This window comes from Hevea brasiliensis, chromosome 14 (assembly GCF_030052815.1).
Source record: "Hevea brasiliensis isolate MT/VB/25A 57/8 chromosome 14, ASM3005281v1, whole genome shotgun sequence".
Lineage (NCBI taxonomy): Eukaryota > Viridiplantae > Streptophyta > Magnoliopsida > Malpighiales > Euphorbiaceae > Hevea > Hevea brasiliensis.
Genome location: NC_079506.1, coordinates 28,726,646 through 28,752,674, shown reverse-complemented (window position 1 = coordinate 28,752,674; position 26,029 = coordinate 28,726,646). Strand labels below are relative to the sequence as shown.

General features: G+C 28.2%; 2 protein-coding genes across 2 annotated transcripts; both read left to right on the top strand.

Annotated features, from left to right (window-relative positions):
• The first annotated feature begins 7,934 nt into the window (after positions 1 to 7,934).
• LOC110634923 (serine carboxypeptidase-like 40) lies at positions 7,935 to 11,623 on the top strand. Its single transcript, XM_021784084.2, has 7 exons — positions 7,935 to 8,352; positions 9,633 to 9,740; positions 10,132 to 10,406; positions 10,483 to 10,746; positions 10,838 to 11,049; positions 11,213 to 11,318; positions 11,423 to 11,623. Exons 1-7 carry the CDS (start codon positions 7,935 to 7,937, stop codon positions 11,621 to 11,623), a joined length of 1,584 nt encoding a protein of 527 aa, XP_021639776.2.
• Positions 11,624 to 21,833: 10,210 nt separating this feature from the next.
• Positions 21,834 to 25,614, top strand: LOC131173197 (serine carboxypeptidase-like 40). The gene is made up of 7 exons (XM_058135160.1): positions 21,834 to 22,251; positions 23,525 to 23,632; positions 24,023 to 24,297; positions 24,374 to 24,637; positions 24,733 to 24,944; positions 25,108 to 25,213; positions 25,317 to 25,614. Exons 1-7 carry the CDS (start codon positions 21,834 to 21,836, stop codon positions 25,515 to 25,517), a joined length of 1,584 nt encoding a protein of 527 aa, XP_057991143.1. The 3' UTR covers positions 25,518 to 25,614.
• The last annotated feature ends 415 nt before the right edge of the window (positions 25,615 to 26,029 follow it).

The window sequence follows — 26,029 nt, the reverse complement described above, 5'->3', positions numbered from 1 at the left end:
GAACAATACCGGTCATCGGAACAGTAGAATGTACGAAATTACTACAGTGAGGATGTTACATTATCTATAAATGTATGAAGGAAGGGAAATATTGGGATCTCCAAAAACACTCTTCGTTATTTTTATTATATAATTAATTTTAAAATTTATATAAATTTTAAATTAGTTGTCCCATTTATATTTAAATTTTACTTACTTAAGTTTTTTTTATAATTTAAAATAATTATTTATAATTATAAAATTAAATATTTTATATAATATATAAAAGTAAGAAAGTTGGGATTTCTAAAAATACTTTTCCTTATTTTTATTATTTATAAAAATACAAAAATGTACTTATAGGGACAGAGATGATTTGTCACCAGCAACATATATTAGCGACAAAGAATTTGCCAATAATCCTATCACTTCGTTGCTAATACCTTTAGTGACACAAATTCTAGTAATATTTTATCCATACAACATCATCTTTTAGCAACACAAAATTCGTCGCTAATACTTTTATGAATAAAGCCATGCAATATCGTTACTAATAATATTTAGAGATAGAATATCTATGGCTAAATCCTTGAAAATTTCAATTTTCTAATATTAAAATAGTGAACATAAATTAAAATTTTAATATTATTTTAATAATGATTATGCTACGTGATAATATATTAGAATTATTTCAATAGGAACTAAAATATACAGTATCGAAATAATTTATTATAAAATTTTTTTTACATGTTCATTAATTTCTTTATTTTTTTAATGAACACTACCTTTAAAAAATAGGAAAGAATATTATTATGTTAATTTATTTTAGTAATAGTTCTTAAGTATTTTCTTTATTATTTTTCTATTATAAACACTACTATTTTAGAATAATAAAAGATTTGAATTGACATATTGTTATTTCATTATTGATATATTGTTAACATTATTTAAAACTACAAAATATATATTGTTAAAATTATTTCAAATATTGTAGAATAATGTTTATGATCACCTTTTCATAATATTTATTTAGAGTTATTAGAGTATTAAATATTTAAATAAAAAATTTCAAACATTATAATATAATATAAATGAGCTTTATTATATTATAAAAGAAATTTTTACAATTTTTTTTATTATTTATATTCTTAAATTAAAAAATTCGAAACACAATACTTAAAAATTTTTTATTAAAAAATCAATATATTATAATAATATTATAGTATATACAAAAATTAATAAAATTCATGTATAAAAATAATTAATTCACGAATATATAGCGAGTATAAATAACGTGCAAGCATGTTAAAAGAAGCTACTATTACTTAATAAAAGGCATTAAATAAATTTGGGTACTTTTTATATGATTCTTATTTTGCTTAATTCAGATTAAAAAAGTCTTAATAAAATTATACCCCTTAATAGAGGGCAATTTCTTCATAATAATTATTTATGAATAAATAAAAATATAGATTAATATATAAATGTTTGGAGCAATTTTAGTAATAATAAAAGGTTTAGGTAAATGCTTTGATATAGTTTTCATCACAAATATCGAGAATATTGCATAGTTATTACAGTATATCCCAACAGACCAGGTTTTCCAATCTCTTATCTCTCTTGAACCCATTGGTATCATAAAGTTACTCTGATAGGGCTATCCACTGATGATTGCCAGCAGCAATACCCTCACCCCTATCTAGGGCAACATGGCCACAATTCACCTTTATGTTCTTGTGCCTTGTACTAGATAGGTACACCACTTAGCCCTATACTAGGAGAAACACAGCATCTCTTAGAGCATGTAACCCAATGGTAGACCTCAATATGTTTACTAACTCTATTTCACATCTCTACGTACTTCACAAAAACCAAGACAGTAACTGAAACACTATTATATTACTGGAGAAATAATGCAGAATCTAGAAACAAAGAATTACAGAAGAAGATGAAATAGGATCCTATACTTCGCATGTGAATCCCTAACCAGACTCTTCTTAAGCCTTAGACATGCAATTCCCATGAATCTAGAGCCTAAGCTCTGATACCAACATTGTCACGACCCAAATTATGGGCTGGACCGGTACTAGGACTTGGGTCGGCATAAGGCCCCCAAAGCCCATAGTAAGCCTCACTGTTCAAGCGCAATCTATAAGCCCAATTTCAAAATCCATTTCAAGAAAATAACCGGACAGAGTCCAACCATATCCAGTACCATCCAACGGGGAGTTTTCAACTCACCCGACCTGTAATCACAATATATAATCATTTGGGGAGCTCAACTCACCCACAATATCCTCAGTCAACATAAAATGATCACTGGGAGCCCAGTTCCCTCATCCATACAAGCAAATAAAACCATAAGTCCACACATGCATATCCAATATGTTAACAAATTCAATAATTAATCTTTTACAGACCCAGCTAAATAAAATGCCCCTAGCACATGTGGAGTTCTAGAATTCAAATCAACAATAATAAATATAATAAGGGCACCAATGAACCTGCGAAGGAGGAGATAGATTAATTATAAGAAAAAGCTCTCCTAAACTTGGGAAAAATGGGTGAACAAGAATGAGCGTTCGACTCATAGAATAAGATATTGATTTTAAAATTAATTTTTATAACTATCTAATTCTAATGCATCTCTAAGGATGGAATGCAATATCGATAAACAAATTTTATCAAATTCAAACAATACTCGCACAAAGAATAATTTGGAGCACTTACACACCCATATATCACATCAATTAAAATACATATGGGAGCTGATCTCCTATACAGCTCTCTCAATCCAAGGCCTGCCAGCGAGATAAACTTGAGCCGGACTTTTGCTTAATAATCCAAATGCGGGGGTCAATGAGATCAACTCAAAGCCGTACTCAGCTCGACTTTCTCAAAAAGAATCGAGCCCCAAGCAAGACTAGCTCAAGCCGATTTGCCCGTCCTACCCATATCCATCACACCACACCACATGCACACCGAAACACGAGCATAGCTCCAAATTACCTGAAGGCGATATCTACAAGCATATCTCAAATAATAAAAAATGCAACACAGAGTGTGTCTAATATTTAACTACATACATATATTTATATGTGATGCATGAGCATGCCTTGAATATGTAATAATATTGAAATTGCAAATAAAATCAATATCTACTCACAAATTAATCGTTGATTACTGCGGCAGCTGGGTGGAGGAGGAAGGCTGGCCCGGCTCACTTAAACATTATATCAAAAAAATTTTTATCAATATTTATTCAAACAAAACTTCAAAGAGTCAAATGACAAATCCTACGTTTTGCCAAAAATTTGGTAGAATTCCCCCTATACCTAGGACCTACCTAACCTGCAAAATGATCCAAATAACACTTCTAAAACATATTTCCCATATCCACATATCATCAATATCATATGGCCCCACCTAGGCTCACCAAACCATTCAAAAATCATATAATCACATAAAATAATTATTTAAAAATTTAGGGTGTTACAGGTCCCACCCAGACAATGAGGACTGCATTTCAAAAACCCCCCTCGATAAATTCAGACCGAAGGAGCTTGCCTTTACATTCGAAATCGGACGAACACTAGGAGCATAAGAGGCACCAATGATAGTCGGATCCATAGTTTCTAGAGCCTCCACAACTTTTGTTGGACTTTGGTCAAATTCTAAAAATAGTTCACGAGTACTAGAATCATGGCTATAGATGATGGCTGGTGACTGAAAGTTGGCACTCGAATCACCGTTGCCACTCACTACTCATTCTCAATGAAAAATAAGAGTATAAAGGGATAAATTAGGAAAAGGAAAAAGAAATACCTTCACCAGAGTACCAAAATGCAAAGATAGAACAACAAAAAAAAACCATTGGGAATCGCAAAGGAGATAGCAAAAATACAAGGAAATGAAAAAAGAAAGAATGAGAAACAAGGATTTTATAGAAATAAAAGTAGATAATAATTGATTTTGAAATACGAACCGTCACATTTGTCGCTGAATAGCCTTTTCACATATCGAGAAAAATTTAATGATGACAATTCAGATTAAAAAGATCACTCAAAGCATGCCTGATAGCTATCCACAAGGGTAAACACGATAGCTAAAAAGAACTAGACAACAGACATGTCATATCCTAGCTAAACGAACAACAACACAAACCTAAAGGTTCATAAAGATCAGGGTGGGGTGGATCAGGGTGGGGTGGACTAATGATACTACATGCGTAAAAATCCGAATCAAATAGTCAAATCCACACAAATATATAGCATGGTAGTCGAAAGGGTCAAATACTGGCCAAAGGACCATGAGACTGAAATAAGACAGAACAAAATACCTTCAATCACCCAACAAGGTGAACAAAAGATGTGCTGAGCAATAATCATGCTAGTAATTAAGCAAGACTGGATCTCATATACCAAGCAAGAATTAAGACTGGATCTCTTGTATCAAGCAATATCACGTCAATAATGAAGCAAGAACGGATTTCATAAGGACAATCTCAATATATTAGCTGAGATTATCTCCATAAACAAAGCAATAGCTACTTCCAATAGCTATTTCCTTAGAAGGCCTATAAATACCAACCAAATAACCAGAAACAAGGTACGCATATTCTTATTCTCAAAATCTTATTATAGTTCTTTCAATATTTTCATACCCAGTTCTTTGACTTAAGCGTCGAAATGGCTTGCTAGAAGGCCACCCACCTCATTCTTTTTCTTTAATGTAGGCTTACGTAATATTAAGACCAGATCCTAGGAACTTCCAATAGCATCACTTCCTATTAACCCAATCACACTCAAGAGAACCCTCACAAAAACTGTTCATAGTAAATATATTAGTTAATTATCTTAATCTCCTCTAGACATAACCAATATATTTATTATTTTAACTATTACTACACAACCACCACAAATGATGTCTTCAACTATAAAGGACAATAGCTCCTTCTTCCTGGACTATGTCCTTCTCTACCTTAGGCCGAAGCCTTTCTTCCTCTATGGGATTGCAATGGGTAAGAGCCCTTCATCAATAGGTAAAGCCAAATCCTCAGTAATTAGCAAAGCCTTCCCTGCAACGGGTGACAACCCCACTTAATGAGCTAAAAGCCTTGTCTTCAATGGGTAAAAGCCACTCCTTAGCAGTGGGCAAAGTCCCTCTCTATAATGGGCGATAGCCCCATTCATGATCTGAAAGCTACTTTCTTCAATAGGCAAAGCCACTTTCCATTAGCAAAGCTGAATAACATTCTCACAATACTCTTATTTATAATGTTAGTCACTCCAATCCTAATCTAATTAGGAATAATACTAAAATAAGAGTTCTACTATATATAAGAAATATATCTCCATCCTATTGAAAAAATATTTCTCCCACTCAGATTATAAAAAAGGCTTTCAAATCAATTAGGATTTTGGATTAATGATCACACAAGCAATTATATATTTTAAGTTTTCATAATTCTCAATGAGTATGATGGTTTTCTCATTTTTTCTTTTCTAATAAATTATCAATCATAATACTTATTATTAAATGAGAGGTAATCAATGTTGATAATGTATCATTATTAATCATTTAATATTAAATATATTAATGGGCTTAAATTTTAAAGTAATACTCACAAAATACTGTCAGAGAAAATAAATGATCATATCTCAAAAAAAGAATTATTTTACAATTTTATTGTAGATATGAACAAACTTTCTAACAACAAAATAAATGATATGAAAACATTTCAAATATCTATATATATTATAGCACTAATTGAACTATAATATTAACTATTGTAAAAATTTTAAAATTTTAATGAAGTAATTAAATTAATAGTTAATTATTTTCTATGTAAATAAAATACACACATGTTATAAACTAGTTCAATATACATGCAACGCATGTGTTACAAATGCTAATATATATAAATGTATAAATGAGAGGCTAAACTTTTGAACGGACTAATAGACCCTTATAATTTTATAATATTTTATTCATAATAAATATTAATTAATATAAATTAAGTATTAAAAATAGAATCCTAATAAAATTATGTTTTATATATATTCAAGACATTTTATAAGTCTTAAAATTTTCTTGCCAATTAGATATTGTAAATCTATTAAAATACCTTTATAAATTTATTTTATTTATAAAAGATATTAATTCATATAAATTACTTATTAAAAAATAAAATTTTAATGAAATTATAAAAATCGTAGAATTAGTTATTTTTCACTATACTTACTTTTTTATAATTTTATTTTCCAAATATCTAAATTCAATTTCTACTGCTGAATCAAAATTAAATTTATTAAAATATTTAATATTTAAATAATTACAATTTTCAAGTTTACTTTATATTTTTATAAAAAAAGTTTTAAAATATATTATATTATTACAATTGTGAACAAATTAAAATATTCTCTTAATTTTATGTTATTTATAACAAATATTAATTAATATAAATTAAATATTAAAATAGAATTCTAATAAAATTGTGTTTTATATATATTCAATATCTTTTATAACTCTTAGAATTTTCTTACCAGCTAAATATTGTAAACTTATTAAAATACTTTGATAATTTTATATTATTTATAAAAGATATTAACTAACATAAATTAAATACTAAAAAATAAAATTCTAATGAAATTGTAAAAAATGTAGGAATAGTAATTTTTCTTAACTTTTATTCTTTTTATAATTTTATTTTCCTAATATTCCTATACATTATACAAAAATCTAATTCCTGAACCTAAATTAAATTTAATTTATCAAAATATTTAATTTATAAATGATTGCAAATTTCAAATTTTACTTTATATTTTGCACCAATTTTTTTTAAAATATAATATATTATTACAATTATTATATTTTTTATTTTCTTATTTTTTTTAAGCATTGAGAGTAAAATTATGCACGGCATTTATTATTCTAAACTAAATAAAAAAATAAAATCAATAAGAATTGACTACAAAAAATTGATATTAGAGCTGAAATGCACCAGATTAAATATATTTTATTGTTTTGACAGAATTATTTCTTTATCAATAATTACACTTGGAATCATATTGTATCACACAGTACTAAATTCTATCAAATAAAAGAACTATTAATTTTATACATGTTTATTTTATAATTTTTTAAATATATTATATAATTTTAACATAATGAATTATGTATTTTTATATAACTAAATATATCATATTTATAGTATATTTTAAATAATGAATTACATATATAATTTAATATTATACTTTATTTTTTCGATTTTATGCACATGCAACGCACGCACTTCAAATAGTAGTACAAATAAAAATGTTGTGATAAATATTAACAATCCCAATCCTTAAATTTAAAATAAATGGATAAAATTATATTTTTTACACATATATATATATATGTATCTATTTTCAATAGGAAATTTTCTCAATCATTTTACTATTTTGTAGCAAGAAAAAAAATTTGCTACTTTTATAGAAATAATGTGAAAAAATATGCTAAGAAATTAATAATAATACTAATTAACCTAATTATTATAAATAATTGAAATTGAAATAATTTTGAATATAATGTTAAAATATGAGAATTAAACTAATAAAATTAAAATTATTTCATGAATTTATGATCTTATCATGAATTTCTTTTGGAAAAAGACATGGAGAAAGAGGAAATAGATCATGGTTTTTAAAACCCCAATAATTATTGGAATACTTTAATGGAAGATTATGAAAGGCACCTTCTAGTTATATAGACTAAATGCATTGTCCTAAATAAAAAAAGACATTGGCCAACCTCACCAATGAGATCACCTGCAAAAACTGAGCTGTGAAATACAATTTTAGAATTCCAACAACTATATGAATCTACATTTGGTAGTCCTCTTAAAGGATCACTATATAAACACCTTAAATTTGTTTAAATCCACAAATCAAAACCCTGAAACTTCACACACCATGGAGAGAAACCCATGTTTTCTTCTTGTTTTCTTTCTTATTCTTTCATGCTTTGTGGATGAAAGCTATGGAGCAAAGGAAGGTGAAGTACTCGGAAAATTCAACAAGGCCAAGTTTAGTGAAAACTCTGGCATTGATAAAAGGCCTTTTGAGGTGATTGATCTAAGCCAAGAAGAGGAAATTACAGATGCGAACAAGCAAATAGTTGATACTCTTTTTGGTATAAATCTATCATCAGTTGGAGGCTCTAAAGAAAATGATAGGATTCAGAGCTTGCCTGGGCAACCTAAGGTGGCATTTGAACAATATGGTGGTTATATTACTGTGGATAAATCAGCTGGGAGGGCTTATTATTATTATTTTGTTGAAGCTAAGCATTCAAAAGAGTCATTGCCCCTTCTTCTGTGGCTGAATGGAGGTAATTAGTGGAAAACTTACTTAGATCTGATTTATCATGAATTCAATATACATATTATGTGAGTTTCACATGTTTTATACGTGAATCTCACTAGATATATTGTATCTTGGTTTCATGATAATTAGGGGTGAGCATTCGGTTCTAACCGAACCGAACCAAACCCAATTAAATTATGAAAATCGAATTACATATTTTAAAAACAGAACCAAACTGAAATTGATGAAAAATCAAATCGAACCGAATCGCTCTATTTTGGTTCGATTCAATTCAAACCGATCGGTTTTAATTTTTGATTGATTTTTTAATTTAACCTTGATTTTCAAGTTATTTGGTCTAATTTTGACTTTGGTTTGAACCTAATAATCAATAATCAATGCAATTAAACAATTTATATATATATAATTAAATATAATTAATAAGTTCCCCATAAAAATAAATCAATTCAAAAATCGATTCGATTCGATTTGAATATATAAAATTACAATTCGGTTTGGTTCAGTTTAATCGATTTTTTTCTTTTCAAAATCGAACCGAACCGAAATAATCGAAATTTTTATAATATAAAATCGAATCGAATCGATTAAATTTTAAAACCGAACAGATTGAACCAAATTGATCCGGTTCGATTCGATTTTTTTATTTGAACCGAAATCTACTTACCCCTAATGATAACCAAGTCTGGTCAATAATTTTCCCTTAATTATAATCATTTTCCCTATACCCTTTTATTTTTTTTTCCTTTATTTTTTTCAATAAGTTAGTGATTTAGTGGGAGATTTGTTTAAATGAATGGATTTAAAGCACCTTTTTTTTTTTTTAAATGAGAGAATGATTTACAGAAATGTCAATAATCTTAACCGAGAGTTGGTATCTAATCTATCATCAATCACTGTATTAGTTACACATTCTCTTTCATATTCATGCAATACTTGATATTCAATTAATGTTCTTGTAATACATTACTATTTATCAGTAGATGATGATATCTCAAATAAAATAATTAGAATAACAGAAAAATTAATTAAAATATAAAATATATGCATATCAGTGTTTTATAATATAATTTTTAGTTTCTTAAAAAAATTTGTTTATATTTTTATCTTCTTAATTAATCATAAAAGTAGGTAACTAACAAAACAGAAAATTGCTCATTAAAATCAAAATTATCCCATAATTAATCACTTTATTTTATTATGGCATAATGATATAATTGCATGCCCAATTTTTTTGGTTAATTCCATTGCTAATATTACTTGATTAATTTTTTTTGTTCTTCACAGGCCCTGGTTGCTCATCTCTGGCTTATGGAGCAATGGAAGAGCTTGGACCATTTAGAGTACATAGTGATGGCAAAACACTTTATAACAACAATTTTTCATGGAATGAGGGTACCTTCTTCTTTTCTAAACTAAGATTTTTATAGTTTAATAGCTGAATATTTGCCTAATTATCAATGGTTTATATCTTAATTAGCTGTATTTTTAAAAATCTTTTCTGAATTAATTTTTTTTTTCCTTTAGTTTCAGTTGATTGATTTCTCGATCTGAACATAATTCTATGAATGAAAACTCAGGTTTAATTTGAAATAAATCATTTTAAATTGAATTCTCATACAATTTATTTTTGAAAATGAAATTTTTTAAGTTAAAAAGAATAGAATTCTTTCTTTAATTATAAATATGAGATTAACTACAAAGAAATCAACTGAATTAAATTTGTAAAATTTCATATTCCAAACTGGGATTAATTTTCTTCCTTTTCTTTTTAACTTTCTTTCAGCTGCAAATGTTCTGTTTTTAGAGTCGCCTGCTGGAGTAGGGTTTTCATACTCTAACAGGACATCCGATTATAATGACTTTGGAGATAGAAAAACAGCTGCAGATAATTATTTGTTTTTGAGACATTGGTTGAAAAGATTTCCTGAATATAAAAGTAGGGACTTGTACATTTCTGGGGAGAGCTACGCAGGACATTACGTGCCTCAACTTGCACATACCATTCTTTACCATAACAAGAAGGCCAACCAGACCATCATCAACCTCAAAGGAATTGCAGTATGTGGCCCACTGTCCATTCTTTTAGTTTAAAAAAGATATTAAACGTAGTAACCATATCTATGTGAAAATGCAGATTGGAAATGCAGTAATCAATGACGAAACAGATAATCTAGGGATGTATGACTACTACGGAAATCATGCTTTAACTTCACCAGAAACAGTGCAAAAGATCCATCAGTACTGTAATTTCTCACCTGATTTTGTCAGCAAGCAGTCCAGAGAGTGCAATTTAGCTTCTGGCAAAGCCGATCATGATACAGCTGATATTGATATTTATAACATCTACTGGCCTTTGTGCCACAATGGAAATCTCACAGCCAAGCCCAAGCAGGCTTCGGTAAGTTTAATTATAAACCCAATTCCTTGTGGGGATTCACATATGTAAATATAGGAAAAAACATATGTAACTTGGTTGCCTTGTTTTTCAGTTGGCGTATTTTGATCCGTGCAGTGACTATTATGTGCAAGCTTATTTCAATACTCCTGAGGTCCAAGAAGCCATGCATGCCAATGTCACTAAGCTTAATCATGATTGGGAACCTTGCAGTGATATATTGGGTAGTTGGAAGGATAGCCCATCAACCGTTATTCCCTTACTACAGGAATTCATGGCAAATGGATTAAGAGTTTGGATATACAGGTAAGTTTCAAAAACCTGAGACTATAACCATTATCCTCATAATCATTATGTAGCTTATTGGTGAATGGTGATTCCTACTTGCTTATGGGGCCTAAATTACTTTGCAAAAGTCTTCTATGCTCATAATCATTATGCTAAAATCTTTTGTTACAATGGCTTGCAGTGGTGATACAGATGGAAGGGTACCTGTAACTTCTACACAGTACTCAATTGCAAAAATGAAACTTCCCACAAAAACTGAATGGTATCCATGGTACCTTAACGGGGAGGTAATTATTTAGTAGAGGCCTATTAGGTCCACAAATTTTCTTGCAAGCACTCGTTATCCAGATCAAAACCAAGCAAAGAAACTGAAAATTGTATTTTTTTTCAGGTTGGTGGGTACTCGCAGGTGTATCAAGGGGACTTGACATTTGTTACAGTAAGAGGTGCTGGACATCAAGTACCATCATACCAGCCTGAAAGATCACTTTCAATGATTAAACACTTCCTTTCTGGCAATCCCCTCCCGAAAGGTAGTTCATCACAGCGGCCATTTGCCACTGTGGGGCTTCAACAGTGCACAAAACTCTGAGATAACAGTGGTGTAACTTTTAAAGAAGAAAAAAGAAAAATTTGCGTGAAGCCATCTAAATTATGCTTTCTCTACTTGTATTGGCATTTCATTGTTTTACAACGAACTACAATAGCCATGTTAGGCTTAAGCTGATCGGATTCATTGTTATGTAAATGATAATGTGTCTTTCATATGAAAAAGAAAAGAGAAGAAAAATAGAGAGGGAGAGAAGAAGCACCCAATTTATCATTTAAATATTGTCAATAAATTACTTTTGCAAATTGAATATTTGCACAGTTGTGTTACTATTATTAATAAAGACTGTTTCTTTCAATGTTATCTCCTAATAGTAATGACATAATTATGTATGAAATTGATGTGTTATGATAGGTATGTCCACAATACAGTTGTGATCTGAAGTCATATTGAAATTAGATTTTTTTTTTAATTTGAAATTGAAATTAATATGAATAAGCATGATAGAAATCTATGTTTAGTCAGATTGAAACTTATTGTTTTAGTATTTTTTTAAGGAGCATTGCATATTATTTATACCCGTTCTACGAACTTACAAATTTGATTTATATATATATAATTTTAGAAAAATTTCTATACTAATTAATTAATAAACTTTAAAATTAATAAATTTTTTTTACCAAGGCAAGTATGATACAATAAATTTGAGAAATTAAAATAAGGGTCTAAATCAAAATTATTAAAACACCTAAAAGACACTTCCACAGTATTTTTCTAAAAGACAATTCCATTATATTATAGTTGTATGTAAATAAATACTTATTAAAGAAAAACTTTTTCCAAGGATTTTTATTCAAGCAAAAGCATATGTTAACTCTATAAAAATATGGTGAAAATAAAGTCTATTCACTTGTGAAAAATTAGAGTAGTTTTCTAGAAAATTTTCTAAAAAAATTTAAAAAATAGAATTTTATATTCATATGTGTCAATTTTAAAATCAATTTTCCAAATTTTTAAAATTTAACTAAGAATTGGAAATAATTTTAAGTTGTTTTCTATTATTTTCATTTTTAATAAAATTTTTATTTTTCAACTGTTTTCAAATAAAAAACAATGACTTTCTTATAATCAAAATTATTTTATAATAACTAAAATTAAATAATTACTTAGAAAAAAATTTATCTAAAATTATTAAAAATATATTATTATAAAATAAATTAAAATAACACATTAAAATATTTTGAAAATAAAATAAGTTTTGAATATATTTTATATGATTTATTTTTTAATTGTGAAATATTTGAATATTTTTATTTTTTAATTAAAAAGTTGTTTTACATTATTTATAGGTGAACATGCTTTTTATTTTTTAAAAAAATTTTCTTAGAAAAAAATAGAGAATAGAAATTATTTTTCACAAGTAAATAGTTACCAAGAGTTTTTCATCACATAAGAACACTATCAAGTAAAAGTAACATGAAAAGTTATACAACTTCTTATTTTTATTAATAAAAATAAATCAAAAGTATCATGAGATGTTTCTTCAACAAAAATATGGTAAAAGTGAAGTCTTTCTTCCCACACTAAAAATCATTAATTAATTTGACACAGCTTATTGTATTTAAACTCAGTTTTATTTGTATTATCCATTAAATAATAATAAATGTATGAAGGAGGGGAAATATTGGGATCTCCAAAAATACTTTTCGTTATTTTTATTATATAATTAATTTTAAAATTTATATAAATTTAAAATTAATAGTCCTATTTATATTTAAATTTTATTTACTTAAGTTTTTTTTGATAATTTAAAATAATTATTTATAATTATAAAATTAAATATTTTATATAGTATTTAAAAGTAAGAAAGTTGGGATTTCTAAAAATACTTTTCCTTATTTTTATTATTTATAAAAATACAAAAATGCACTTATAGCGACAGAGATGATTTGTCACCAGCAACATATATTAGCGACAAAGAATTTGCCAATAATCTTATCACTTCGTTGCTAATACCTTTAGTGACACAAATTCTAGTAATATTTTATCCAATAACATCATCTTTTAGCAACACAAAACTCGTCATGCAATATCGTTACTAATAATATTTAGAGATGGAATATTTATTGCTAAATCCTTGAAAATTTCAATTTTCTAATATTAAAATAGTAAACATAAATTAAAATTTTAATAATAATTATGCTACGTGATAATATATTAGAATTATTTTAATAGAAACTAAAATGCACAGTATTGAAATAATTTATTATAAAATTTTGTTTACATGTTCATTAATTTCTTATATTTTTTTATGAACATTACCTTTAAAAAATAGGAAAGAATATTATTATGTTAATTTATTTTAGTAATAGTTCTTAAGTATTTTCTATATTATTTTTTTATTATAAACACTACTATTTTAGAATAATAAATGATTTTAATTGGCATATTGTTATTTCATTATTGATATATTGTTAACATTATTTAAAACTACAAAATATATATTGTTAAAATTATTTCAAATATTGTAGAATAATGTTTATGATCACCTTTTCATAATATTTATTTAGAGTTATTAGAGTATTAAATATTTAAATAAAAAATTTCAAACATTATAATATAATATAAATGAGCTTTATTATATTATAAAAGAAATTTTTACAATTTTTTTTATTATTTATATTCTTAAATTAAAAAATTCGAAACACAATACTTAAAAATTTTTTATTAAAAAATCAATATATTATAATAATATTATAGTATATACAAAAATTAATAAAATTCATATATAAAAATAATTAATTCACGAATATATATAGCGAGTATAAATAACGTGCAATCATGTTAAAAGAAGCTACTATTACTTAATAAAAGGCATTAAATAAATTTGGGTTCTTTTTATATGATTCTTATTTTGCTTAATTCAGATTAAAAAAGTCTTAATAAAATTATATCCCTTAATAGAGGGCAATTTCTTCATAATAATTGTTTATGAATAAATAAAAATATATATTAATATATAAATGTATGGAGCAATTTTAATAATAATAAAAGGTTTAGGTAAATGCTTTGATATAGTTTTCATCACAAATATCGAGAATATTGCATAGTTATTCCATTATATCCCAACAGACCAGGTTTTCCAATCTCTTATCTCTCTTGAACCATTGGTACCATAAAGTTACTCTGATAGGGCTATCCACTGACGATTACCAGCAGCAGTACCCTCACCCCTATCTAGGGCAACATGGCCACAATTCACCTTTACGTTCTTGTGCCTTGTACTAGATAGGTACACCACTTAGCCCTATACTAGGAGAAACACAGCATCTCTTAGAGCATGTAACCCAATGGTAGACCTCAATATGTTTGCTAACTCTATTTCACATCTCTATGTACTTCACAAAAACCAAGACAGTAACTGAAACACTATTATATTACTAGAGAAATAATGCAGAATCTAGAAACAAAGAATTACAGAAGAAGATGAAACAAGATCCTATACTTCGCATGTGAATCCCTAACCAGACTCTTCTTAAGCCTTAGACATGTTCTTCCCATGAATCTAGAGCCTAAGCTATGATACCAACATTGTCACGACCCAAATTATGGGCTGGACCAGTACTAGGACTTGGGTCGGCATAAGGCCCCCAAAGCCCGTAGTAAGCCTCACTGTTCAAGCCCAATCTATAAGCCCAATTTCAAAATCCATTTCAAGAAAATAACCGGACAGAGTCCAACCATATCCAGTACCATCCAACGGGGAGTTTTCAACTCACCCGACCTGTAATCACAATATATAATCATTTGGGGAGCTCAACTCACCCACAATATCCTCAGTCAACATAAAATGATCACTGAGAGCCCAGTTCCCTCATCCATACAAGCAAATAAAACCATAAGTCCACACATGCATATTCAATATGTTAACAAATTCAATAATTAATCTTTTACAGACCCAGCTAAATAAAATGCCCCTAGCACATGTGGAGTTCTAGAATTCAAATCAACAATAATAAATATAATCAGGGCACCAATGAACCTGCGAAGGAGGAGACAGATTAATTATAAGAAAAAGCTCTCCTAAACTTGGGAAAAATGGGTGAACAGGAATGAGCCTTCGACTCATAGAATAAGATATTGATTTTAAAAATAATTTTTATAACTATCTAATTCTAATGCATCTCTAAGGATGGAATGCAATATCGATCAGCAAATTTATCAAATTCAAATAATACTCGCACAAAGAATAATTTCGAGCACTCACACAAAGAATAATTTCGAGCACTCACACAAAGAATAATTTCGAGCACTCACACACCCATATATCACATCAATTAAAATACATATGGGAGCTGATCTCCTATACAGCTCTCTCAATCCAAGGCCTGCCAGCGAGATCAACTCGAGCTGGACTTTTGCTTAATAATCCAAATGCGGGGGTCAATGAGATCAACTCAAAGCCGTACTCACCTCGACTTTCTCAAAAAGAATCGGGCTCCAAGCGAGACTAGCTTAAGCCGATTTGCCCGTCCTACCCATATCCATCACACCACACCACATGCACACCGAAACACGAGCATAGCTCCAAATTACCTTAAGGCGACATCTATAAGCATATCTCAAACAATAAAAAATGCAACACAGAGCGTGTCTAATATTTAACTACATACATATATTTATATGTGATGCATGAGCATGCCTTGAATATGTAATAATATTAAAATTGCAAATAAAATCAATATCCACTCACAAATTAACCGTTGATTACTGCGGCAGCTGGGTGGAGGAGGAAGGCTGGCCCGGCTCACTTAAACATTATATCAAAAAATTTTTTATCAATATTTATTCAAACAAAACTTCAAAGAGTCAAAGTACAAATCCTAAGTTTTGCCAAAAAATTGGTAGAATTCCCCCTATACCTAGGACCTACCCAACCTGCAAAATGATCCAAATAACACTTCTAAAACATATTTTCCATATCCACATCTCATCAATATCATATGGCCCCACCTGGGCTCACCAAACCATTCAAAAATCATATAATCACATAAAATAATTATTTAAAAATTTAGGGTGTTACAGGTCCCACCCAGACAATGAGGACTGCATTTCAAAAACCCCCCTCGACATATTCAGACTGGAGGAGCTTGCCTTTACATTCGAAATCGGATGAACACTAGGAGCATAAGAGGCACCAATGATAGTCGGATCCATAGTTTCTAGAGCCTCCATAACTTTTGTTGGACTTTGGTCAAATTCTAAAAATAGTTCACGAGTACTAGAATCATGGCTATAGATGATGGCTGGTGACTGAAAGGTGGCACTCGAATCACCGTTGCCACTCAATACTCATTCTCAATGAAAAATAAGAGTATAAAGGAATAAATTAGGAAAAGGAAAAAGAAATACCTTCACCGGAGTACCAAAATGCAAAGATAGAACAACAGAAAAAGCCATTGGAAATCGCAAAGGAGATAGCAAAAATACAAGAAAATGAAAAAAGAAAGAATGAGAAACAAGGATTTTATAGAAAGAAAAGTAGACAATAAATGATTTTGAAATACGAACCATCGCGTTTGTTGTCGAACAGTCTTTCCACATATCGAGAGAAATTCAATGATGACAACTCACATTAAAAAGATCACTCAAAGCATGCCTGATAGCTATCCACAAGGGTAAACATGATAGCTAAAAAGAACCAGACAACAGACATGTCATATCCTAGCTAGATGAACAACAACATGAACCTAAAGGTTCATAAAGATCGGGGGGGGGGGGGGGGTGGGGAGAGGACTAATGATACTAAATGCCTAAAAATCCAAATCAAATAGTCAAATCCACACAAATATATAGCATGGCAGTCGAAAGGGTCAAATACTGGCCAAAGGACCATGAGACTGAAATAAGACAGAACAAAATACCTTCAATCACCCAACAAGGTGAACAAAAGATGTACTGAGCAATAATCATACTAGTAATTAAGCAAGACTGGATCTCATGTACCAAGCAAGAATCAAGACCGAATCTCATGTATCGAGCAATATCACGTCAATAATGAAGCAAGAGCGAATTTTATAAGGACAATCTCAATATATTAGCTAAGATTATCTCCATAAACAAAGCAACAGCTATTTCCTTAGAAGGCCTATAAATACTAACCAAATAACCAGAAACAAGGTACGCATATTCTCATTCTCAAAATCTCATTTTAGTTCTTTCAATATTTTCATACCCAGTTCTCTTACTTGAGCATCGAAATGGCTTGCTAGAAGGCCACCCACCTCATTCTTTTTCTTTAATGTAGGCTTACGTAATATTAGGACTAGATCCTAGGAACTTCCAGTAGCATAACTTCCTATTAACCCAATTACACTCAAGAGAACCCTCACAAAAACTGTTCATAGTAAATATATTAGTTAATCATCTCAATCTCCTCTAGACATAACCAATATGTTTATTATTTTAACTATTACTACACAATCACCACAAATGGTATCTTCAACTATAAAGGACAATAGCTCCTTCTTCTTGGACTATGTCCTTTTCTACCTTAGGCCGAAGCCTTTCTTCCTCTATGGGATTGCAATGGGTAAGAGCTCATCATCAATAGGTAAAGCCAAATCCTCAGTAGTTAGCAAAGCCTTCCCTGTAATGGGTGACAACCCCACTCAATGAGCTAAAAGCCTTGTCTTCAATGGGTAAAAGCCACTCCTTAGCAATGGGCAAAGTCCCTCTCTATAATGGGCGATAGCCCCATTTATGATTTGAAAACTACTTTCTTCAATAGGCAAAGCCACTTTCCATTGGCAAAGCTAAATAACATTCTCACAATACTCTTATTTATAATGTTAGTCACTCCAATCCTAATCTAATTAGGAATAATACTAAAATAAGAGTTGTACTATATATAGAAAATATATCTCCATCCTATTGAGAAAATATTTGTCCCACTCAAATTAGAAAAAAAATCTTTCAAATCAATTAGGATTGTGGGTCAATAATGACACAAGCAATTATACATTTTAAGTTTTCATAATTCTCAATGAGTATGATGGTTTTCTCAATTTTTCTTTTCTAATAAATTATCAATCATAATACTTATTATTAAATTAGAGGTAATCAATATTGATAATGTATCATTATTAATCATTTAATATTAAATATATTAATGGGCTTAAATTTTAAAGTAATACTCACAAAATACTGTCAGAGAAAATAAATGATCATATCTCAAAAAAAGAATTATTTTACAATTTTATTGTAGATATGAACAATCTTTCTAGCAACAAAATAAATGATATGAAAACATTTCAAATAGCACTAATTGACCCATAATATTAACTATTGTAAAAATTTTAAAATTTTAATGAAGTAATTAAATTAATAGTTAATTATTTTCTATATAAATAAAATACACACATGTTATAAACTATTTCAATACACATGCAATGCGTGTGTCTCAAATGCTAATATATATAAATATATAAATGAGAGGCTAAACTTTTGAACGGACTAATAAACCCTTATAATTTTATAATATTTTATTCATAATAAATATTAATTAAGATAAATTAAGTATTAAAAATAAAATCCTAATAAAATTATATTTTATATATATTCAAGACATTTTATACGTCTTAAAATTTTCTTGCCAATTAGATATTGTAAATCTATTAAAATACCTTTATAAATTTATTTTATTTATAAAAGATATTAATTCATATAAATTACTTATTAAAAAATAAAATTTTAATGAAATTATAAAAAATCGTAGAATTAGTTATTTTTCACTATTCTTACTTTTTTTATAATTTTATTTTCCAAATATCTAAATTCAATTTCTACTGCTGAATCAAAATTAAATTTATTAAAATATTTAATATTTAAATAATTACAATTTTCAAGTTTACTTTATATTTTTATAAAAAAAGTTTTAAAATATATTATATTATTACAATTGTGAACAAATTAAAATGTTCTCTTAATTTTATGTTATTTATAACAAATATTAATTAATATAAATTAAATATTAAAATAGAATTCTAATAAAATTGTGTTCTATATATATTCAATATCTTTTATAAGTCTTAGAATTTTCTTACCAGCTAAATATTGTAAACTTATTAAAATACTTTGATAATTTTATATTATTTATAAAAGATATTAACTAACATAAATTAAATACTAAAAAATAAAATTCTAATGAAATTGTAAAAAATGTAAGAATAGTAATTTTTCTTAACTTTTATTCTTTTTATAATTTTATTTTCCTAATATTCCTATACATTATGCAAAAATCTAATTCCTGAACCTAAATTAAATTTAATTTATCAAAATATTTAATTTATAAATGATTGCAAATGTCAAATTTTACTTTATATTTTGCATCAATTTTTTAAAAAATATAATATATTATTACAATTATTATATTTTTTATTTTCTTATTTTTTTTTAAGCATTGACAGTAAAATTATGCACGGCATTTATTATTCTAAACTAAATAAAAAAATAAAATCAATAAGAATTGACTGCAAAAAATTGATATTAGAGCTGAAATGCACCAGATTAAATATATTTTATTGTTTAGACAGAATTATTTCTTTATCAATAATTACACTTGGAATCATATTATACATGTTTATTTTATAATTTTTTAGATATATTATATAATTTTAACATAATGAATTATGTATTTATATATAACTAAATATATCATATTTATAGTATATTTTAAATAATGAATTACATATATAGTTTAATATTATATTTTATTTTTTCGATTTTATGCACGTGCAACGCACGCACTTTAAATAGTAGTACAAATAAAAATGTTGTGATAAATATTAACAATCCCAATCCTTAAATTTAAAATAAATGGATAAAATTGTATTTTTTACATACATATAGATCTATTTTTAATAGGAAATTTTGTCAATCATTTTACTATTTTGTAGTAAGAAAAAAAAAAGGGCCAACATATGCTAATAAAATTTTTGCTACTTTTATAGAAATAATGTGAAAAAATATGCTAAGAAATTAATAATAATACTAATTAACCTAATTATTATAAATAATTGAAATTGAAATAAACATAGAAAGGATAAGGTTGACATATATTATATAAATTCAATAATTTTGGATATAATGTTAAAATATGAGAATTAAACTAATAAAATTAAAATTATTTGAATGAAATTAAAAATTCACATAAATATTTAATTTTTACTACAATTGTTTGTTCTATAAATCAATCAGCATACCATATTGATATATTCAATGTTTGATACACATGCATTCAAGCTATTAGTGAATTAAATTATTTTCACATCATATATATATAGTAATAATAATAATAATAATAATAATAATAATAATTTATTTATGCTAACAAGAAATAAAACCATAGGCTTTGGTCAACTTTTTTTTTCCTTTTTGCACAAAAGATGACTCATGAGCTTGATTTATGCAAACGGAATAAACCTATATTACTTGTAAGGAAGGTTAAAAAAATAAAAAATTAAATGTTTTTCATATAAATTTATTTTTTAAATAAAATAATTATTAATTTGATTTTTAAAATTAATATTTAATATTTTAAACATTTAAACAATGTTAATGATAAATTAAAAATAATTATCCTTTATCAATCCTGTATCAAGCGGGACATTAGTTATTTTCTAACAGTTTCTGCAAGGGCAAGATAATTCACATATAGTCAGGATGGAAGCCAGAATTTGTTTTGGCAAGCCCACTACAATGCTTGAATTTCAATAATTATTAAATAAAATAAGATAATAATATTTAAAATATTTTTTGAAAGTATAATATATTTTACTATTTGAAATAATAAAGCAATCTTTATGGTGAATTTATGGTCTGTTGTATGAAGTTAATAGGATATTTTTAATGCATAAAAAATGATCTTATCATGAATTTCTTTTGGAAAAAGACATGGAGAAAGAGGAAATAGATCATGGTTTTTAAAACCCCAATAATTATTGGAATACTTTAATGGAAGATTATGAAATGCACCTTCTGGTTATATAGACTAAATGCATTGTCCGAAATAAAAAAAAGACATTGGCCAACCTCACCAATGAGATCACCTGCAAAAACTGAGCTGTAAATACAATTTTAGAATTCGAACAACTATATGAATCTACATTTGGTAGTCCTCTTAAAGGATCACTATATAAACACCTTAAATTTGTTTAAATCCACAAATCAAAACCCTGAAACTTCACACACCATGGAGAGAAACCCATGTTTTCTTCTTGTTTTCTTTCTTATTCTTTCATGCTTTGTGGCTGAAAGCTATGGAGCAAAGGAAGGTGAAGTACTCGGAAAATTCAACAAGGCCAAGTTTAGTGAAAACTCTGGCATTGATAAAAGGCCTTTTGAGGTGATTGATCTAAGCCAAGAAGAGGAAATTACAGATGCGAACAAGCAAATAGTTGATACTCTTTTTGGTATAAATCTATCATCAGTTGGAGGCTCTAAAGAAAATGATAGGATTCAGAGCTTGCCTGGGCAACCTAAGGTGGCATTTGAACAATATGGTGGTTATATTACAGTGGATAAATCAGCTGGGAGGGCTTATTATTATTATTTTGTTGAAGCTAAGCATTCAAAAGAGTCATTGCCCCTTCTTCTGTGGCTGAATGGAGGTAATTAGTGGAAAACTTACTTAGATTTGATATATCATGAATTTAAAATATATATTATGTGAGTTTCACATGTTTTATACGTGAATCTCACTAGATATATTGTATTTTGGTTTCATGATAACTAGGGGTGAGCATTCGATTCGAACCGAACCGAACCGAATCCAAGTAAATTATGAAATCGAATTACATATTTTAAAAATCGAACCAAACTGAAATTGATGAAAAATCAAATCGAACCGAACCGCTCTATTTTGGTTCGATTCGATTCAAACAGATCAGTTTTGATTTTTGATTATTTTTTAATTTAACCTTGATTTTCAAGTTATTTGGTCTAATTTTGACTTTGGTTTGAACCTAATGACCATTAATCAATGAAATTAAATAATTTATATATATATAATTAAATATAATTAATAAATTCCCCATAAAAATAAATCAATTCAAAAATCGATTCGATTCGATTTGAATATATAAAATTACAATTCGTTTGGTTCAGTTTAATCGATTTTTTTCTCTTCAAAATCGAATCGAACCGAAATAATCGAAATTTTTATAATATAAAATCGAACCGAATCGATTAAATTTTAAAACTGAACCGATTGAACCAAATTGATTCGATTCAGTTCGATTTTTTGATTTGAACCGAAATCTACTCACTCCTAATGATAACGGAGTCTGGTCAATAATTTTCCCTTAATTATAATCATTTTCCCTTTACCCTTTTTTTTTCTTTTTTTTTTTCAATAAATTAGTGATTTAGTGGGAGATTTGTTTAAATGAATGGATTTAAAGCACCTTTTATTTTTTTTCAAAATGAGAGAATGATTTACAGAAATGTCAATAATCTTAACAGAGAGTTGGTATCTTATCTATCATCAATCACTGTATTAGTTACACATTCTCTTTCATATTCATGCAATACTTGATATTCAATTAATGTTCTTGTAATACATTACTATTTATCAGTAGATGATGATATCTCAAATAAAATAATTAGAATAACAGAAAAATTAATTAAAATATAAAATATATGCATATCAGTGTTTTATAATATAATTTTTAGTTTCTTAAAAAATTTTGTTTATATTTTTATCTTCTTAATTAATCATAAAAGTAGGTAACTAACAAAACAGAAAATTGCTCATTAAAATCAAAATTATGCCATAATTAATCACTTTATTTTATTATGGCATAATGATATAATTGCATGCCCAATTTTTTTGGTTAATTCCATTGCTAATATTACTTGATTAATTTTTTTTGTTCTTCACAGGCCCTGGTTGCTCATCTCTGGCTTATGGAGCAATGGAAGAGCTTGGACCATTTAGAGTACATAGTGATGGCAAAACACTTTATAACAACAATTTTTCATGGAATGAGGGTACCTTCTTCTTTTCTAAACTAAGATTTTTATAGTTTAATAGCTGAATATTTGCCTAATTATCAATGGTTTATATCTTAATTAGCTGTATTTTTAAAAATCTTTTCTGAATTAATTTTTTTTTCCTTTAGTTTCAGTTGATTGATTTCTCGATCTGAACATAATTCTATGAATGAAAACTCAGGTTTAATTTGAAATAAATCATTTTAAATTGAATTCTCATACAATTTATTTTTGAAAATGAAATTTTTTAAGTTAAAAAGAATAGAATTCTTTCTTTAATTATAAATATGAGATTAACTACAAAGAAATCAACTGAATTAAATTTGTAAAATTTCATATTCCAAACTGGGATTAATTTTCTTCCTTTTCTTTTTAACTTTCTTTCAGCTGCAAATGTTCTGTTTTTAGAGTCGCCTGCTGGAGTAGGGTTTTCATACTCTAACAGGACATCCGATTATAATGACTTTGGAGATAGAAAAACAGCTGCAGATAATTATTTGTTTTTGAGACATTGGTTGAAAAGATTTCCTGAATATAAAAGTAGGGACTTGTACATTTCTGGGGAGAGCTACGCAGGGCATTACGTGCCTCAACTTGCACATACCATTCTTTACCATAACAAGAAGGCCAACCAGACCATCATCAACCTCAAAGGAATTGCAGTATGTGGCCCACTCTCCATTCTCTTAGTTTAAAAAAGATATTAAACGTAGTAACCATATCTATGTGAAAATGCAGATTGGAAATGCAGTAATCAATGACGAAACAGATAATCTAGGGATGTATGACTACTACGGAAATCATGCTTTAACTTCACCAGAAACAGTGCAAAAGATCCATCAGTACTGTAATTTCTCACCTGATTTTGTCAGCAAGCAGTCCAGAGAGTGCAATTTAGCTTCTGGCAAAGCCGATCATGATACAGCTGATATTGATATTTATAACATCTACTGGCCTTTGTGCCACAATGGAAATCTCACAGCCAAGCCCAAGCAGGCTTCGGTAAGTTTAATTATAAACCCAATTCCTTGTGGGGATTCACATATGTAATTATAGGAGTGTAAAAACATATGTAACTTGGTTGCCTTGTTTTTCAGTTGGCGTATTTTGATCCGTGCAGTGACTATTATGTGCAAGCTTATTTCAATACTCCTGAGGTCCAAGAAGCCATGCATGCCAATGTCACTAAGCTTAATCATGATTGGGAACCTTGCAGTGATATATTGGGTAGTTGGAAGGATAGCCCATCAACCGTTATTCCCTTACTACAGGAATTCGTGGCAAATGGATTAAGAGTTTGGATATACAGGTAAGTTTCAAAAACCTGAGACTATAACCATTATCCTCATAATCATTATGTAGCTTATTGGTGAATGGTGATTCCTACTTGCTTATGGGGCCTAAATTACTTTGCAAAAGTCTTCTATGCTCATAATCATTATGCTAAAATCTTTTGTTACAATGGCTTGCAGTGGTGATACAGATGGAAGGGTACCTGTAACTTCTACACAGTACTCAATTGCAAAAATGAAACTTCCCACAAAAACTGAATGGTATCCATGGTACCTTAACGGGGAGGTAATTATTTAGTAGAGGCCTATTAGGTCCGCAAATTTTCTTGCAAGCACTCGTTATCTAGATCAAAACCAAGCAAAGAAACTGAAAATTGTATGTTTTTCAGGTTGGTGGGTACTCGCAGGTGTATCAAGGGGACTTGACATTTGTTACAGTAAGAGGTGCTGGACATCAAGTACCATCATACCAGCCTGAAAGATCACTTTCAATGATTAAACACTTCCTTTCTGGCAATCCCCTCCCAAAAGGTAGTTCATCACAGCGGCCATTTGCCACTGTGGGGCTTCAACAGTGCACAAAACTCTGAGATAACAGTGGTGTAACTTTTAAAGAAGAAAAAAGAAAAATTTGCGTGAAGCCATCTAAATTATGCTTTCTCTACTTGTATTGGCATTTCATTGTTTTACAACGAACTACAATAGCCATGTTAGGCTTAAGCTGATCGGATTCATTGTTATGTAAATGATAATGTGTCTTTCATATGAAAAAGAAAAGAGAAGAAAAATAGAGAGGGAGAGAAGAAGCACCCAATTTATCATTTAAATATTGTCAATAAATCACTTTTGCAAATTGAATATTTGCACATTTGTGTTACTATTATTAATAAAGACTGTTTCTTTCAATGTTATCTCCTAATAGTAATGACATAATTATGTATGAAATTGATGTGTTATGATAGGTATGTCCACAATACAGTTGTGATCTGAAGTCATATTGAAATTAGATTTTTTTTTTTAATTTAAAATTGAAATTGATATGAATAAGCTTGATAGAAATCTATGTTTAGTCAGATTAAAACTTGTTGTTTTAGTATTTTTT